Genomic DNA, 17,598 nt, shown 5'->3' on the forward strand with positions numbered 1-17,598 from the left:
CTATAAATGATTGGACCATATATACCAGATATAAAATAGACCAGACTGCTCTCTTTCCCTCTTTCAAACACTAGAATTCAAAGTATTCATTTAAGACTCAGGTTGTGGGGCAGAACTACTATGAAAAAAAAGATAAGAATTTTTCCTGAGAAACAACAAGGATTTACCGTAGCGCACAGGGAACTATATTCAATATCTTGTAATAAACTACAATGGAAATGAATTTAAAGAAAAGAATACAGATATATACATATATGTGTATAACCGAATCACTTTGTATGCACCTGAAACTAACACAATACTGTAAATCAACTATACTTCAATTTAAAAAAAAGAGAGAATTTCTCTCCATCTGTTGACTGTGAGTCCTCAGGAAAAGTGGCCAAAAGAGCAGCTCTAAGGGAAAAGAGGAAGGTTTTTAGAATGACAGATCGCTAAAAGTTACAGAAACAATGTGAGGGTTTGCCACTGTGGTACACAGGTGCTGGGCACTATGGTATTATTCAGTAAGCATTTATTGATTACCTGGTAATTCCCCGGGCTGGAGAAAATTACAGTGAAGGCTACTATGAAAGACGTGAAGTCTTTCACTTTAATGTCCTGGTTGCAAAAGCAACATAGAAGTCTAATCTCAATATGACAAAATTCCCTGGGGGGGCGGGGCTAGATGCAAGTAGAATCACTGGACTTTGCTGAATACTGCTTGAAACATATGGGCCATTCCATTGGAATTCAGAAGCATATTTATTTTTATGAGATTTCTTAATGCTTCTGATCTGCACCATGTACCAAGCAAAGCCCACAAGTCAAGTTGCTTTTAACTTTCAAAACCAAATGAAGAGCTAATTAGAATTTCCCTTCTTTGCAAAACTGGGAAGTGGGGCAAGATGTGTATCAGGGCTTTGGCTGGAGAATGAAGACAGAGAAAAGGCACTGGGTGATCAGATTTTTTTTTTTTTTTTTTTGGCTGTGTCCTGCGGCACGCGGGATCTTACTTCCCTGACCAGGCATCGAACCCATGCCCCCTGCATCGGGAGTGCGGAGTCTTAACTACTGGAACGCCAGGGAAGTCCCATGACCAGATTTTTATGATGACCCCCAAAGGGGCTTGAGGATAGGGGATTTTGAGTCAGAAGACGCAGACGTCTTTCCTGATTCTGCAATTTACAAGTTGTGACACCTGGGGAAAATCACGTATTTCTCTGCGTACCTTGTTTGCTCTCTTCAGATGGGGATAATAACTCCCACGTGTTGACCAAAACAGCGCTTCTCTGACATAAATTACTCTCTCTCATTGCTTTCTTTTTCTTCATAGCAAATTTTCAGTCACTTTTTATTTACTGTCTCTTTCCCCCTACTACAATGGAGCTCCATGAAGGCAGAGACTTTTGCTCCTTTTGCTCACTGTGGAATCTGTGCAGCCAGGTGCGTTCAAGCGCTCCCTACATTTTTTGTTTGCTTTGGTTGGAACGTCTCTCTGAAAATGCTGAAAGGCTCTCTGCCCTCATTCCAGGGTGATTTTAAGGATCAGATCAAACAATGGAGGTGAAAGGGCTTTGAAAGCTGCCCAGTGTAATGACTGTAGCATATTGTTTTGGTCATTTATCGTCCGGAAACTATACTCTGCACTATGCCCTTCAAATATCATGGCGTGGAAGATGATTTTCAAAAGGGGATCCCCCTTTGTAACTGATATCTATTGGCTGTAGCCTAGGCTGTGCACACTCATGACTAGAAAATTCAGTCAATTCACTGGGGGAAAAAAAATCAATCAATATACGGTCAGACAGTTCTTACCCCAAAGCACCACCAACTAACTGACCTTGTCCCTTTTCAAACAACTATGTTGGTGTCCTGAAGGCAAATCACAAGTTTTAATCTGGTGTTGGCTTAACGGACAGGAAAAGAGTCTTTTCTAGGAATGACTTTTGTTAGCAATAAGGTAATACATGTAATCAGATAACATATTAGAAGTAATAATGTAAAAATATAAGTAATAAAAACTCTGGGGTATAAAAGAATATGCATAAGACAGGTGTGTAAGCAAAAATCTTTTACATATATTCCAACCAGCTTGATGGTTTTCAGTGTGGAAGGGAGGGAAAGGCTGTTTTCACTACCCAAGACCTGCTGTGTGTAATGGTTTCTAGGTTTTCTGACTGTCAAATCAACTTAAATAGCAGTCCCTGAGGAGAAACCCAAATGCATTTTGTGCCCAAATCTAAAAACATTAAGGGGGTATTACATTTAGCCAACTGTCCTACAAATTGTATTTTGCCATTTTCAAGAAAATTCAAGCACTTGAACTTTGGTATGATAACATTTTTCGGTTGGTTCTAAGCATTTGTTTAGTGACCTGACTTTGGATCACCAACTTCACCTCCCAAACTCTATGTTAGACACTGAATACTGGGTAAATGGATGGTGGGGACTTGGCTATCGGCAGTTCTGTTTGTTTTGCTTTTAAATGATTTCTTTACAGATTCCGTTAAAGATTTTCCATTCAGCAGAACGAACTTCCTTGTACAAATCGTGTGTAGGGGTTTTGCTATCATGACAACCTCTGAATTATTAACACAGTATGAGTCACCCAATCAAAGAATCCGTAACTAGATATTGTTTTTGTCTCTCCCATGACCCCTTTTAGGTTATAAGTTCAAGGATTCCACACACTGTAAAGCTCTGTGCACAAGGGAATGGCTGTCATCACAATTACCATCTCACTGGCTGCTTTTTTAGCTCATCTCCTTTTAGAAGTTCATGATAGGACCACGGAAGGTCAAATGCAAGCATCTCTTCCTAGCTTTCTGGAGATTTCTGTATTTTACACAGAGCTTCTTTGACTTATTGTCTAACTATCCCAAACCCTAAGAATTTTCCTGATTAAAAAAAAAACTTTAATATTTTGACATTTTATGTATCCTTCATAGTTTTTGACTTTAGAGATGACTCCTTTTAGGCAAATATTCGGAACCCAAAAAGTAATCTATAGTTCACTCACCGGAGCAGAGAATTTATTAAATCAAGTCTTTCATTTCCTTGCTGTGAAAGGCCGACTTTGTTCTCCTTGATGAATTTACCTATTATCTCGCTCCTTGCCCAGAAGGAATTCTCAGTATCCCTTTTAACAGACAGCAGCACCAACAGGTAGAAACATAAACAACATAGCAAGTGGAAAATGCCTCATGAGTGCCCCTAACTGAAATCTATCCAGGCTAAGGGAGGCTACACAGCCACACTTTTATCTCTGGTTTATGTCGTCTCAACAATCTGGTTTCGAAGAGTATTCATTCAGATGTAGACCATCATAATGATATTAAAAATTCCAGTTAATAACACAGGATTTCAAAGGTACACTTACCTCCTGTTTAGTTACTTTGGAGCCATCCTTGCCCTCTGGGTTTTCTGGAGACTAGAAAGAAAGAATTTCGGTGAATTGTATTTAAATTGGAAAATGCATATTAAAAGACCACATAAGCCAATGATATTCTGCAGGGAAAAGTAAGTTTGTAAGAGGATATGTTTCACACACACACACACACACACACACACACACACTGCATTTACCTGCATAACTGCTCTAAGATTATACCAGGAAGTACTGCAAGAACTGATCTGAGCCCCTGTTCCCAATGCACATTCACTCAAGGAATTTTCATTGACCTCTTGCTGCCGGGTAAAGAACAGCGACCCAGCAGTCAGCAGCAGGGGTGCCTGGGACCCAACACACGTTCCAGTCACTTTGTTTCCCTAAGGTGAGAGCAGGGAAAACCTAAGCCCAGCGCAAAAGCGTACTTTCACCCCATACTCGCCTAGCTTTGATTTCTAGCCCATTTCTTGATACGACTTGATACATTTATCGGGAGTTCCTATTTTTCCATCGTCAGCTCCAGGCTCTCTCCCACACTCCCAGCCTCGGTAGGATGGCCCAGCGCCGGCCACGCCAGCCGATTTCTTTCCTGATTTTGATCCATCCCCCGCCCCCCGGGGGGGGGCACCCTCCCACTCTCACGACAGCTCAAACCTGACTCCCAACGGGGGAAATACACTTACATTTATGAGACACATCAATTATCCCAATATGTTTTTATTGGCTAAAGACAATAAATAAGATAAAAACTATTCAACTAATTAGAAAATTAAAACTATTTAACACAAGATAGGAACGGAGTTCCCAGGGTGAAAACATACAAAGAGCAAATGACATTTGGCACAAATGTTTGGCTTGGGAAAATAAAGCAGCTATGCGGTAACACCTCATCTGATAAAATGAGAAAAACATTCAAACCCCACTGTTTGCTGGGGTTGGTGACACTGTAAATTAATATAATATTTTCAGAGAACATCCTGGCAATATGAAAAAGACACTTAGGACAAATCATATAATGACCCAGTAATTCCAATTTTGGCACGAACACTCAAAGAAAGAGACTTTGTAAAAATACGTTTTGTTTGTACTGTTTCTAATATGAAATAACTAGAAACAACTCACATGATCAGTAAATAACAGAGAAATATTTAAATAAACGATATAATTACTAACGCAATGCGATTAAAAATAGTTAGGCTATGTGAATACATGGAAAGTCCACATGAAGTTAAGGCTAAATTTAAACACTTAGATTATAGGGAAATCCCTGGTGGTCCAGTGGTTAGGACTCTGTGCTTTCACTGCCAAGGGCCCGGGTTCGATCCCCGGTCAGGGAACTAAGATCCCACAAGTCGCACAGCACAGCCAAAGAAAATAAACACTTAGATTATAAAGTAATATGTAAAACATAGGTCAGAAGTAGATAAAGACTTTGAGAAAGACAAAAGCTTTTCTTCAAGACACAGTAAACCTTCTCTTCTTCCCTGGGGCTGCCTGTTACCCACTGTTACCCACCGTCTACCGATTCATCTCTCTTCAGAACCTCCCAGATCCATGGAGCTCTCTCCTGTTTCCCAAATCAACCAATTATTTTTCCCTCATCCATGGAATCTTCTCTATCATCAAGGAAAACAAAGCTTCTCTTTTCTTTTTTTTTTTTTAAATTGTGTTAAATTTCTTGGTGCAAATTTCTATTTATTTATTTATTATTTTTTGGCCATGCTGCATGGCATGCAGGATCCTAGTTCCCTAACCAGGGATCAAACCCGTGCCCCCTGCAGTGGAAGCTCAGAGTCTTAACCACTGGACTGGTGGCGGGGGACGGGGTGGAGTCCCAGAACTTCTCTTTTCTGTCCCCACTCTCTTGCAAAGAATGTCTGGCTCACAGATCTCATGCTATATCAGCCAGCTGAGTTAGAGACAGAAAAATCTTAGAAAATCGAATCCCTAGGTGAGCCATTTGGCTTTGCTCATTTCCACGGTTACAAACTTGACCCTTCTGGCCACAAACCAGATCCTCTGTTGTCTAAAGTGCTGGGCTCTCATTCTCACTTATCAGGCCACTCAGTAGATCCAATCTGGGGTACCCTCCAGCTGTAACTGATAGGCTTTGAAAGAAGCACCACACAGCTACTACTGATGTTACCTGACATTAAAAGATTTGCTTAAACTGATGCTAGTGACATTACGTTCAATATTCTTCTAGGCAGTGGATTTGTGACAGCAATATGACGGAAAGATCACTCTCTAAACACTGACCTAACAATGTTTGTATTGGATGCAAATTATTGAAAAAGAGAAACTTGGAAAGACCCCACCAAAAAAGCAGGTGTAACTGAAAATGTTAATACTTTCAGATGCATGAACGAATGAACCTAAGACTGGAGAGGGGAAGAGATACAACTCCAGCAAAGCTCAACCTCTCCATAAGAGCATTCTATGAACAAGCACATAGAAAACTGCAAGTCAGGAACGACCCAAGTGACCTTCACCCTGGGATCAGTGGGGTACGGTGGCACACATGCAGGTCAAGACACTGGCTTCAGTCGTGGCTCTCTACCTAGGAGACGTGTGATCTGGGGCAGTGAGTTCATCACTGTGGTCAGTCTCTTCATCTGATAGATGATAATGACATCTAACTCAGAGGGTCATGTTTATGTTCAAGCCAGATGTTGGGGAGAGCATTTCAGACTGAATCGCTATACAGATGTTGTACAACAAAATATATAAGTCTCCTGAATTATCAAATATGATATATCATATTGAACAGGGCCTTGAGGTTGAGCACATTTCCTTATAACCAGAGTCCCTGCAACCTTGTCGTCTGTTTTTGTTACACAGAGTAACAGGTACACGATTTCGGAAAGACCTACCGTTTCCGGCTGTCTTATCACACACTCTGTCCACCGTTAACACTTAGCCATGAGGCTGGAGACAGCAGGAGATCATGGTATGAAGGGATTAAAAGAGAAGCCCGAAGATTTTGTCCCAAGGGATCTTGAGGAATAAAAACAAAGAAAAGGGAGAAATGAGGCTTGGGGGTGTACATAGATGATCTCAGATGTACTTCAACCACCTTGTGGGCTGACGGGAAGGTAAGTGAGTTAGACGGGATGTGGGGAATTCCAAGGCAGAGGGGTCTTGCCCCACTCCCCCAGACAGGGCAGGCTTATGCTAATCCAGTTGGAACCCACAATGGTCAAAAGGGCAGAGAACCATGGTCTAACCAAAAGATCTCATTCACATATCTGAGGCTCCTTCAGCACCCAAGTAGATGGGGACCAAGCTGAGAGCCAGCAAGGGGTGGGGGACACACGTGGTGGCCTGATGGAAGGCAGAGCAGGGATTCTGGGGGAGTCAGAAGCACCACTGAGAGATGATCTGAGGGCAAGTTGGCAGGCAGATGGATCACTGAACACCTGGTGACCCAATGGAGACCCAAAGTCAGCCAAGAGCATGAAATTTGGCAAAAATCAACAGGTAGTTGACCTTTTTAAAATTACAAGTTCTGAAAATTAAAGTAGGCTCATTGAAATAAAAAACCTCAAAACATAAACTCTAGACCAGGGACAGTAGAAGAAATAATGAATTGTCACGGACTGCTGAGGAATTAGCCCAGAATGTAGGAAAGAGCAATAAAGAGATAATATGAAAGAGAGGTTAGGAGACATGGTGGCTAACTGCGAGGTTCCACCTGTATCTCATAGACATTCAGAAGCAGAGAACAGAGATACTAACAAAGGCATAATGGGTGAGAACTTTCCTAAACTGAAGTCATGAATCTCCAGATGGAAAACTCACACCAAGGAACAAACTGGAAACAAAACAAAGCAAACAAATACAATGAGACATAATAAAACTCCAGAAGGTCAAGGAAAATGAGAAAAATCTTTAAAAGTTATGAGAATTAAAAGATGAATAATTTTCAAAGAATTACTTCTCAAGCATCTATAAATTATAAGAAACTACAAAGCAATGTTCAAGGAGTTGAGGAAAACTGTCAGCCTAGAATCCTGTACCCAGCTATCATTCTAGAGTGAAGGCAAAATCAAGACATGTCAGAATACAAATACTAAGAGAGTTTACTACCAACACAGCCTTTCTTTCAACAAGGATCCAGTACTAAATAATCAAATTCAGCGATAAGAAAAGTGAATTAAGATGGAAGGAAAATATGTAAGAAAAAATGTATAAACTATATTGGCAAATCTAATTATTACCTGTAGATACTAATATGTATTTTTTGTGTGTTTAAAAATACTTCAGTAGAAATCCTAGATTAGTGCTGCCCTATAGAATTATAACACGTAATTTTAGATTTTCTAACAGCCACATGAAGAAAGTGAAATTAATTGTAATAACAGATTTTATTTAACTGAACATATCTAAAGTTTTATCATTTCAACATGTTATCAATATCCAAATTATTAATGAGATATTTCACAAATTTTCCTGGTACTAAATCTTCAAAACCTGGCATGTATTTTACACTTACAGCACACCTCCATTCAAATGTTAAGTTTTCACCAGGAGTACCTGACCCTCTAAATATGTTAGAGATCATAAAGTTTATAGTAGTTTCACATATCCAGGTTGTTGCAAACATATTTAAAATTTTCCATAATGGAATCTAATACCAGTTCTTAAATTGATTAAAACTAAAATTTTAAAAATTCAGCTCATTCTTTCTCATTGGCTAATAGACTCATGCAGTTAATGGCTGCCATATTGGATGGCACAATTCTAGACAATAACAACCGCAAAAGATGAGAGGAGGGGGAACAGATCATCCTCACCCCCAGCATGGGAGGGTCCTGGTTTTGTTCTGGAGAATGATACTGACACAGAGTCATTTTAGACTCTGTTAAAACAAAATTTAAAGACAGGCATTAAAAATTTTAAGAAAATAAGTAAGATCTATAAACTTAAAAATCAGGAGAAATGGAATAAGGCAAATTTTACAATCAAAGGCAGGGGAGAAAAAAGCAAACCAAAGGGAAACACATAATAAATAGAAACCACAAAATAAGTCATTAAAAAAGTCCAAATATATTAGTTATCATAATATACCTAAAGAAATTATATTAATTCATTATAATGTCAAGTAACAGAAGACATAGAACAATACAGGTATATGACTCCACTTTTACGAATTTTAAAACAAATCAATATTATGGATTTATATGTGACATATGCATCATAAACATATAAAATCACGGACTGGAAGGATACACACCAAATTCATGATCATGCTTCTCTCCAGGGAGGCTGACAAGGGAAGGGAACCAAGGGGGTGTTCCGAAGTTGAACTTTATCTGTAACATTTTATTTTTAGAAAGATCTGAAGCAAATAGGATAAAAAAAAGTTCAAATGTGTGAATTCTGAGTGATGGGTGAATAGGTATGTTATATTATTTCCTGAATTTTTCTGTACTTGAAACCCCCTAAAAAGATTACCAATATTAAGGGGGTAGGGGAGTGGAAGCAAAGCCCATTTGGCAGTGCCACATCTACTCCCAACACAAATTCCATGACTATTAGTGCTTTCTGTATTCCTTTTTTTAAAACAGTTATTTTCTTTATTTATTTTTATTTTTATTATTTTTTTTGGCTAAGCCATGCGGCGTGCAGGATCTTAGTTCCCCAACCAGGGATCAAATCCATGCCCTCTGCAATGGAAGTGTGGAGTCTTAACCACTGGACCGCCAGGGAAGTCCCAGTGTTTTCTGTATTTCTTAAATGGCTTATAAGTCTGGCCCACACACTGCCTCTTCCTTTTCTGTTCAAGACATACAATTCATAGTCATTTCATTGTGCTGATATGAAGGAATCTGGAGCTGGGTGAAACAGGAAGCCAAGAGCATTACAAACATGAATTCAGAACTGTCCCTCTTGGGTGAGTGTAGGATGAGAGACGGGCAGAGGGAGCCCGGCTTCCTTCAGCAGCCGACCAACTGCACTGTCTCCATTCTCCCATCTCACAAAGATGCCTGGGTCCTGCATCTGAAGACACGGAAATGCACTGAAGGGGACACAACAGTGTTTCCTTAAGATAACTGTAGCAGCAGCCCTTCTCAGGGAACCAAGAAAAGAAAATTGGAATTTTCATTCTGTAGACCATCCACAGGAATCAACAGGACAAATTACCAACTGTTGAGCTTCTCCTGCTTCTCCTTCCCCTGGTAACAGTGGTTACCACCTTACACAGGGGCTCTTGTGGGGGTCGTGAACCCAGTTTTCTCGCTCCAAACTCAGGAAGGTATCAGAGAAGATGAGAAAATCCTTATAGCCTTCAACAGTTGCTTGGGAACAGCAAGCACTACATGGCCTTAGCCTCCAAGTTTGTCACTACAGAGAAAAACATTGAGGGTGTGGCAGGAAGCTAGGAACAAAAGGCTAGTACCTCCTGGTGCCATATTTCTCAGCCACAGGAGAAAGAGCAGGGCTCAGGGTTCTCAGCAAAGAGTTCTGGACCTTGTATTAAAGTTCCAAATAGTCTTTACTGAAGTGTAGGCTCTCAGAGTTTTCCTTCTAAGATTTTAAGTGACAAGGGCTACTGCTTATAACTTAAGTGAATTTGTTGAGAGCCTAGAGTACCTATGAAATTCAAGTAACCATCTACCAGCAGCTATAGAACAAATCCAGTCTCAGCTCCTGGGTTATCCGTGCTGATGCACGAAAGCTGGGAGCAGACGTAACCCTGCAAACAAACCAACAACCACTTCTTTTCACCTGGGGAATGTATTACTTTGAGGGGACTTTTCTCTAACTTGCTGGTCAATATGTTTAAATTATGATTATTTTTCTTTACATTTTCTTTTAAAATCAATTTACATTTTCTGTTATAAACCTAAGGCTGGAGAAAAGAAGGCAGTCCACTAGTAAGCTGGTTAGAGGAGGAGAAACCATTCTAGGACAAAAATCCAAACAACCTACCCCGAGAAAGACTGAAATGTGTCCATAACTAACTCTTTACTTTTCTGCTAAAGTTAACACATAAACACAACTACTTGATTAATTCCCCTCCACAAATGGAGGCACTGTCCAGGAAATTCTTATGAAGTTTTCCAAATACCAGGTACTTCCCTTAAACTCAAATATTCACATATTTGAATTTGACATATGAAACAGACACTGAAAATTTTATTCAAAGCCACAAGGACCATTGTTTAACATCAGCATGGCTGCTTTTCATTCGTGCTGTAAGTATATGTTTGGGATCCTCCAATACTGCCTTGCTTTCTTTAAAATAACCCTTAAAAATCCAGCATTTAGGATTGAGAGATCACATGCAAAGGATTAATAATCAAACTGATATCAAATTTCATTCTTACCTCCTTCCTTGCTTGTGCCTATTAATTTCATCAACTTCTATAAACCCAAAGAGCTTATTAAGGCCATGAGGCTAGTATGTCTTCCCCACATAAAATTCTGTTGTTCAAGATAAAAGTAATTGAGTAAGAACTCTGCTTTAGAAGGCTTTGGCTGAAATGATGTAAACAGCAACTCTTCTTTTCTGAGAGATACTTTTAGGGAAACTATCTCACACTGTACTCCATTACAAAAGATAACTGGAGGCAAAGAAAAAGCCCTCTTCAAGTATGTTCAGTGAACTTTTCTTATATAAATACACATAATTTAATACACATAAATACACATAATTTAATACACATAAATACACATAATTTAATAATGGAAGTATATCATTAATATGAAATAATTTAAAATATTTCACACATCTCTTTGGTCTGAGCTGCCTCTTTCATGACAGCTATCTCTTACTCCCTGTTGTGTGAATGGGATCGTGGGCGAAGGTCCCAGCTGAGGTTCGAAGCCTGACCCCAGTCTGGCTTGTATCTTATGTCCCTGGGCCTGAGTTTCTTCATGAGGAAAACGAATAGGATGGACCCGAAGCTCTCACTTGCCTGACTTTGTGAGATGCTCATGTACATACTAACCACATTATGTAAGTGTCTAGGACAGAGATGCCAGGTATGGGAGTCCTAGAAAAGGACACGAGAACAGACCCAAAGGAACAACCATAATCTCAGTAAACATGGATTCTGTACTGCATTCATGTGCAAGACAATGATCTGAATGAGTTAATCTCCTCATTACAATCCTGTGAGGTTGGTAAACAGTATCATGTCTATTGTCTAAATGCGGAATTGAAGCCAGAGAGGTTAGGTAATCTTGCATCTTGCAAGATAACCTAGCATCTTGCCCAAGATGACCCAGCTGGTAATCTTGCTGGTCAGTGGAAGAGCTGTGATTCAGAGCCAGGGAGGCTGGCTCAGGTTCACGACTCATCCAGTACACCACTCTAAGTCGTTTCTGCTGGCTTTCCCAATTTCAAAACTGTGTGCAGATCTGGGATGCTAGGAGAGCAAAGCGCTTCCAGGGTGGGAAATATCTTAACCTGTAGACCCAGCTAAGCAACACATAATATGTAATGGAGTGTTTCCTACTCCCCCTCATTTGTGAGCCTCTTGGAATAGCAAGACACAATTTCCCATTAAAAATATTACATGTTGATTGCTTCCATGTCCTGGCTATTGTAAATAGCTCTGCAATGAACAGTGGGGTGCATGTATCTTTTCAAATTACGATTTTCTCTGCGTATATGCCCAGGAGTGGGATTGCTGGATCATATGGTAGGTCTACTTTTAGTTTTTTAAGGAACTAAATGTCCATCGACAGATGAATGGATAAAGAAGATGTGGTACATAGGTACAATGGAATATTACTCAGCCATAAAAAAGAATGAAATAATGCCATTAGCAGCAACATGGATGGACCTAGAGATTATCATACTAAGTGAAGTAAGTCAGAGAAAGACAAATATCATGTGATATCACTTATAATGCGGAATCTAAAAAAATGATACAAATGAACTTATTTACAAAACAGAAACAGACTCATAAACTTAGAAAACAAACTTACGGTTACCAAAGGGGGAAGGTGAGGGGGTAGATAAATTAGGAGCTTGGGATTACCATACACACATTACTATGTATAAAATATATAATCCACAAGGACCTACTGTACAGCATAGGGAACTCTACTCAATATTCTGTAATAACCTATATGGGAAAAGAATCTGAAACAGAACAGATATATGTATAACTGAATCACCTTGCTGTACACACCTGAAACTAACACACATTGTAAATCAGCTATACTCCAATATAAAATAAAAATAAAAAAAGATTAAACTTACAAAAATAAATTTTTGTCAGATAATTCTAAAAAAAGTTAAAAATTAAAATTAAAATAAATAATATTGCATGTTGACAAAAAAGGAAAAAAATTACATGTTGAGATGCACATAAATGTACTATTCTGGGTTTTTAAATGGTCACACACACAGACACAAGTATTTTTATCTCACTATTAAAAGTAAAGGCAGGGGCTTCCCTGGTGGCACAGTGGTGGAGAGTCCACCTGCTGATGCGGGGGACACGGGTTCGTGCCCCGGTCCGGGAAGATCCCACATGCCGCGGAGCGGCGCAACGGGAGAGGCCGCAACAGTGAGAGGCCCGCGTACCACAGAAAAAAAAAAAAGTAAAGGCAACACACCAAATCAGTTCTATCATTTTTAACAGTACTTTACATTTCTCTGTATACTTTCACCTTGTTGCTGTATTTGATCCTCTCAGTAGCACTGAGATACACAGGGACTGTCTTAATATTCCCATTTTACAGATGAAGAATAGAGACTCGAAGAGGTCAAGTGACTTTCCCGCAATAAAGAGTTGTGGAGACCACACTAGACCCCAGTCTTCCAACTTTTACACCAGGGATTTTAAAGGGATGTTATCAGATAGTGACTTTATTTTCCTATTTGCTCAGACATGAGTTTATTTCTACTAAATGATAAACACAGTTATGATGTTTCTTATATTTTTGCAAAATGAATCAGCTAGCTCTGATGTGATGGACATGTGACCACTCAAAGGGGGAACAGTAAAATTAAAAATTTTAATTAAGAGAAGCGATAAAGGAAAGCAATGAGAAGTAGATAGAAAAGATACAGTTAAAAACTGTATTATGTGGCATATATATGAAACTTCAGAAGTAGTCTTCAAAGCTTCACACGTTGATCACCTCAAGCCTTTGGTATGTTTACCTCCTACATACACCAGGCCCAAGACTCACAACTTCCCACGAAGTAGGATTTAACAAATTCTGTCCAGTACTGTACTGTAAAAAGCCACAGCTTGTACCCAATTAAGAAAAAACAAAGAGAAAGAAAGAAAAAAAAATCTCTTGGGGTAAACTTTGTATTTACCTTTGTATGGGGTCAGAATAATAAAGATATAATTTTAAAATAATATCACTTTATATCTTTTAAAAATAACTTTTGTAATTAAACATGAATCATTTGGTAATCCAGGACTGTGAAATGAAACTCCATCCAGTTCTAGGTCCAACAGCTTTGCTAAACTATGAGGCTTTCAGCACCTGCTAAAACAAAACACCTGCTCATTTTTAAAATCCAATGTGTAAGCAATGGTGGCTTAACATTTACATTATAACCTCTCAATATATTGTATAATATGCAAGTGTGTTTACATGTTTCTGGTCTCAGGGGAATATCCCTATTATTTGAAATATAACAAATTAACGAAGACAATACATCTTAGAAATAGTAAATCCAGCAGTTTCATGGTGGAATTTGAGAAAATATGAAGTTTTAGACCCTCAATACTCAGATACCAAGGCTTGGATGAGGAAACGTCATATATATACCTTGTATATGACCCTACAGTCCATTAGATCCTGAAACACCCAGAAGGCTTCATGATAACGTACATCTTTCAGAAGCCAGAGGCCTGGACCCTGAGGGCAGCCTTAGGGCATGATCACAGATAATAATGACTTGTGGGGTACCTTCCTATGACTGGTACCTAGAAACAACGGCATCAGCCTATATCTTAATAAAGACAACATTTTAAACAGATGGACACTCACATATTTACATAACTCCTGAATCTTCCCTGTTTCATTTGTTGGGCACCTTGATTTAAATAAAAATACACGAGGCCAATAGAAATAAATATTTACGGGAAGTACTGTGGTGTCATGGTTAGGAGAAAAAGCTTGAGTAAAAGAGGGCTGGGGTAGAATTCCTGGCTCTGTCCCTTCCCAGCTGTGTGACCCAGGGGAAATGCCTTCATTGCACTAAATCCCAGTCTTCTCACTGTGGATGTGGATGGGACCAGCCACAGGGCTCGGTGGTTCAGAGCACAGGCTCTGGAGCCAGACAGCCAGGACTGCACTCCCGGCTTGGCCATCCGCTACCTCTGAAGATGTCAGTGTGGAGAGCACACACCTGACCGGGTGGTTGGACGATTCAGCTCATTAACGCAAAGTGCTGGGAACAGTGACTGAGTCACAGAAAGCCACCTACATGTTATTTACTGTGAGATGAGGACAGCCTCGTAGGACGGCAGGGAGAATAAAATGAAATAATATGAAATTGCACCGTAATACTTGCCACACAGGTTTATTTCTAACAACTTCACATATTTTTATTTAATTTTTATTTTATTCTAACGACTATAAAGCACAAAGCTCAGGTCCGGTACAGCCAGGTATTCAATAAGTGGTAGCTATTTAAATTTTAATGGGAATAAATATGTGTATATATTGTTACGGATGTAAGTTCTTCTTAAAATATTAAATTTTGGAACCAATTTTGAGATTTAAAACCTTTTTCTGTATCTCCCTACTTCTGATTATGCATATCATTTACTTTCTGGGACTGAACATGCATTTGCCTTGGGCGTATATAAATGGCCCTGTTTCTGGACATGCTCACAAGATGTAAAACTACTGGACTCAATAAATACCTTGACCAGGAACCCACACATGATTCCGCTGAACTCTTCCAAGAACGCAGTTAAATGTACAATAAATAAGCAGCCAGTGGGAGAAAATATTCAACATTTTGATTCGGTTCGTTATCTTCAACACTGATTTTTAAATTACTCAGGAGACTCACATCGTATTTCAACATACCAGGTACCGTGAAAGCAGACAGATTAAACGGTGTTTACTTCAGTCGCCATTTCCAAATTGTACCCTGCAGGAAAGTGGAATCTATTTAACTTTGGTGTAAACAAAGGCAGTGCTTTCGGGGAAAAAATATAGGAAAAGAGGATCACTTGGTAACTGATCTGCCAAGGGGATTTTAATGTTATGTGGCAATATTTTTAAGCATAATTTTTTTCTCTGAGAAAAATCAACCGTGTAAAAATGCACCAGATGAAAGCTTATGTTCTTTCAAAAACACTACCTACTCCTATAATTGCAGTTAACTGGCCGTACGGGGTGAGATCTGTGCACCATTGGTCCTACAAAATGGAAGCTTGGCTTATCAGAAGCCTGTTATTTCACTGTAGTTCTCTTAATAATTAAAAATATCAGCACTACAATAATGAGTATCCATTGACCGTCTCACACACGCCAGGCCCTGTGCTAAGAACTGTGCATTCACCATCTCATTTAATGCCGCCAACGACCCAACGAGGTAGAACATATTTTCAGCCCAGTTTTGCAGATGAGGAAACCGAGTCTCAGAGAATTAGGAACTCAGAAGCTTAGGGAGGAGTTAAGTAACCTGCCCTAAATTACACAGCTAGTAAACAGTAAAGCCAGGCTATATTGGACTATCTCCCCAACAAGGATATGAAATAATTAAAGTTACTACCTTCTTCCCTTGAAAACAATTCATTCATGCACTCGTTCAGCAAACAGTTACAGTACCTGTGCGAGGAGAGGTAGGGGGATTAAAAAAAGACCAGAGCCACCCAAGACTTCATGGTCAAGTGGAATTAGAAGGATTACAAAGTTAATTCAAAATTAGGTAATCAATCAAATAACATGTGTCAACTTAGAAACATGGTCCCAGACAACCACCTTTTAAACACAAGAGGGTGGTTACAGAAAAGCATAGGGGCCAAGAAATCACTGAATCTTTACTAATGAGTGAGGGTAGCTACCGTACACAATCTAACCCCAAATGTTGGAACCGGCCTTGAATTTAACTTCCTTCTACTTCAAAGAAAGCAAGACTTCAGAGATCACCTTTATTAACAAACTAGCACTGATCCTCTTGTGATTTAAAAAAAAGAAACTATAATCCCCAACCCTTTTTTTTTGCGGTACACGGGCCTCTCACTGTTGTGGCCTCTCCCGTTGCGGAGCACAGACTCCGGACGCGCAGCCTCAGCGGCCATGGCTCACGGGCCCAGCCGCTCTGCGGCATATGGGATCTTCCCGGACCGGGGCATGAACCCGTGTCCCCTGCATCGACAGGCGGACTCTCAACCACTGCGCCGCCAGGGAAGCCCTCCCCAACCCTTTTAACCAAACAACTTTCTGCCAGTGTTTTTTCTTTGGACACAGAGTCTGACCAAACTTTTGAACGCTCAGCGCTCATAGTTTTTCTTGTGGCTCATTATCACCTCTTGCCCTGAATTATGAACACTGACTGTATATTACGTACCCCGTCAGACTGAAAGATCCTTAAAAATAAGGGCCTTTACTCATTCACTTCAAAAAGGGTTGGAAAAAACAATAATGCGCTTACTTTCCCAAGGTGAAGGTACTTTGCATAAAGGTGATGCTTGATAAATGTTTATTTAACATGAAGTGAGTGAAGGAATGAATAAAATGTATAACCCTGGCATTTTGGAGCCTTTACTCAAATACAGGTTTCATATCAATATTGGCGCAATTAAATTCAGCAAGTATTTATGGATGGCGTACTACATAGCAGGCCCTTTCACATTCAGACTGGGTAACTCAATATGGCTAAGAAGGCAGTTCTCTCCAAACTGACTTACAGATTCAATTCGATCCCCATCAAAATCATGGCAGGCATATTGTAGAAATTTACAAGTTGATTTGAAAATGTATATGGAAGTGCAAAGGATGTAATAGCCAAAACAATTTTGAAAAGGAAGAACAAAGTGAGGAACTGACATTACCAGTACCAAATCTTACTATAAAACCACAGTAATCAAGATAATGTGGTATTGACATATGGACAAACCTATAGATAATGCAACACAACTCAGAGGATAGAAATCGAACCTTTACATTATGATGAATTGATTTTCAACGAAGGTGCCTAGGCAATTCAGTGGAAAAAAGATGGTCTTTTTAACAGTTGGTGCTGAGACAGGTAGGTATCCACATTGCGCACGTGCGCGCACACA

General features: G+C 39.6%; 1 protein-coding gene across 1 annotated transcript in view; it reads right to left on the bottom strand.

Moving 5' to 3' along the window:
* Positions 1 to 17,598, bottom strand: part of HMGN3 (high mobility group nucleosomal binding domain 3) — a 31,594-nt gene that overhangs the window by 8,242 nt on the left and 5,754 nt on the right. The window contains exon 2 of the mRNA XM_030859350.2: positions 3,362 to 3,412. Within this exon, the coding sequence (XP_030715210.1) occupies positions 3,362 to 3,412 (51 nt within the window). The remainder of the gene's footprint in view (positions 1 to 3,361; positions 3,413 to 17,598) is intronic.

This window comes from Globicephala melas, chromosome 14 (assembly GCF_963455315.2).
Source record: "Globicephala melas chromosome 14, mGloMel1.2, whole genome shotgun sequence".
In the NCBI taxonomy this organism is placed as follows: Eukaryota; Metazoa; Chordata; class Mammalia; order Artiodactyla; family Delphinidae; genus Globicephala; species Globicephala melas.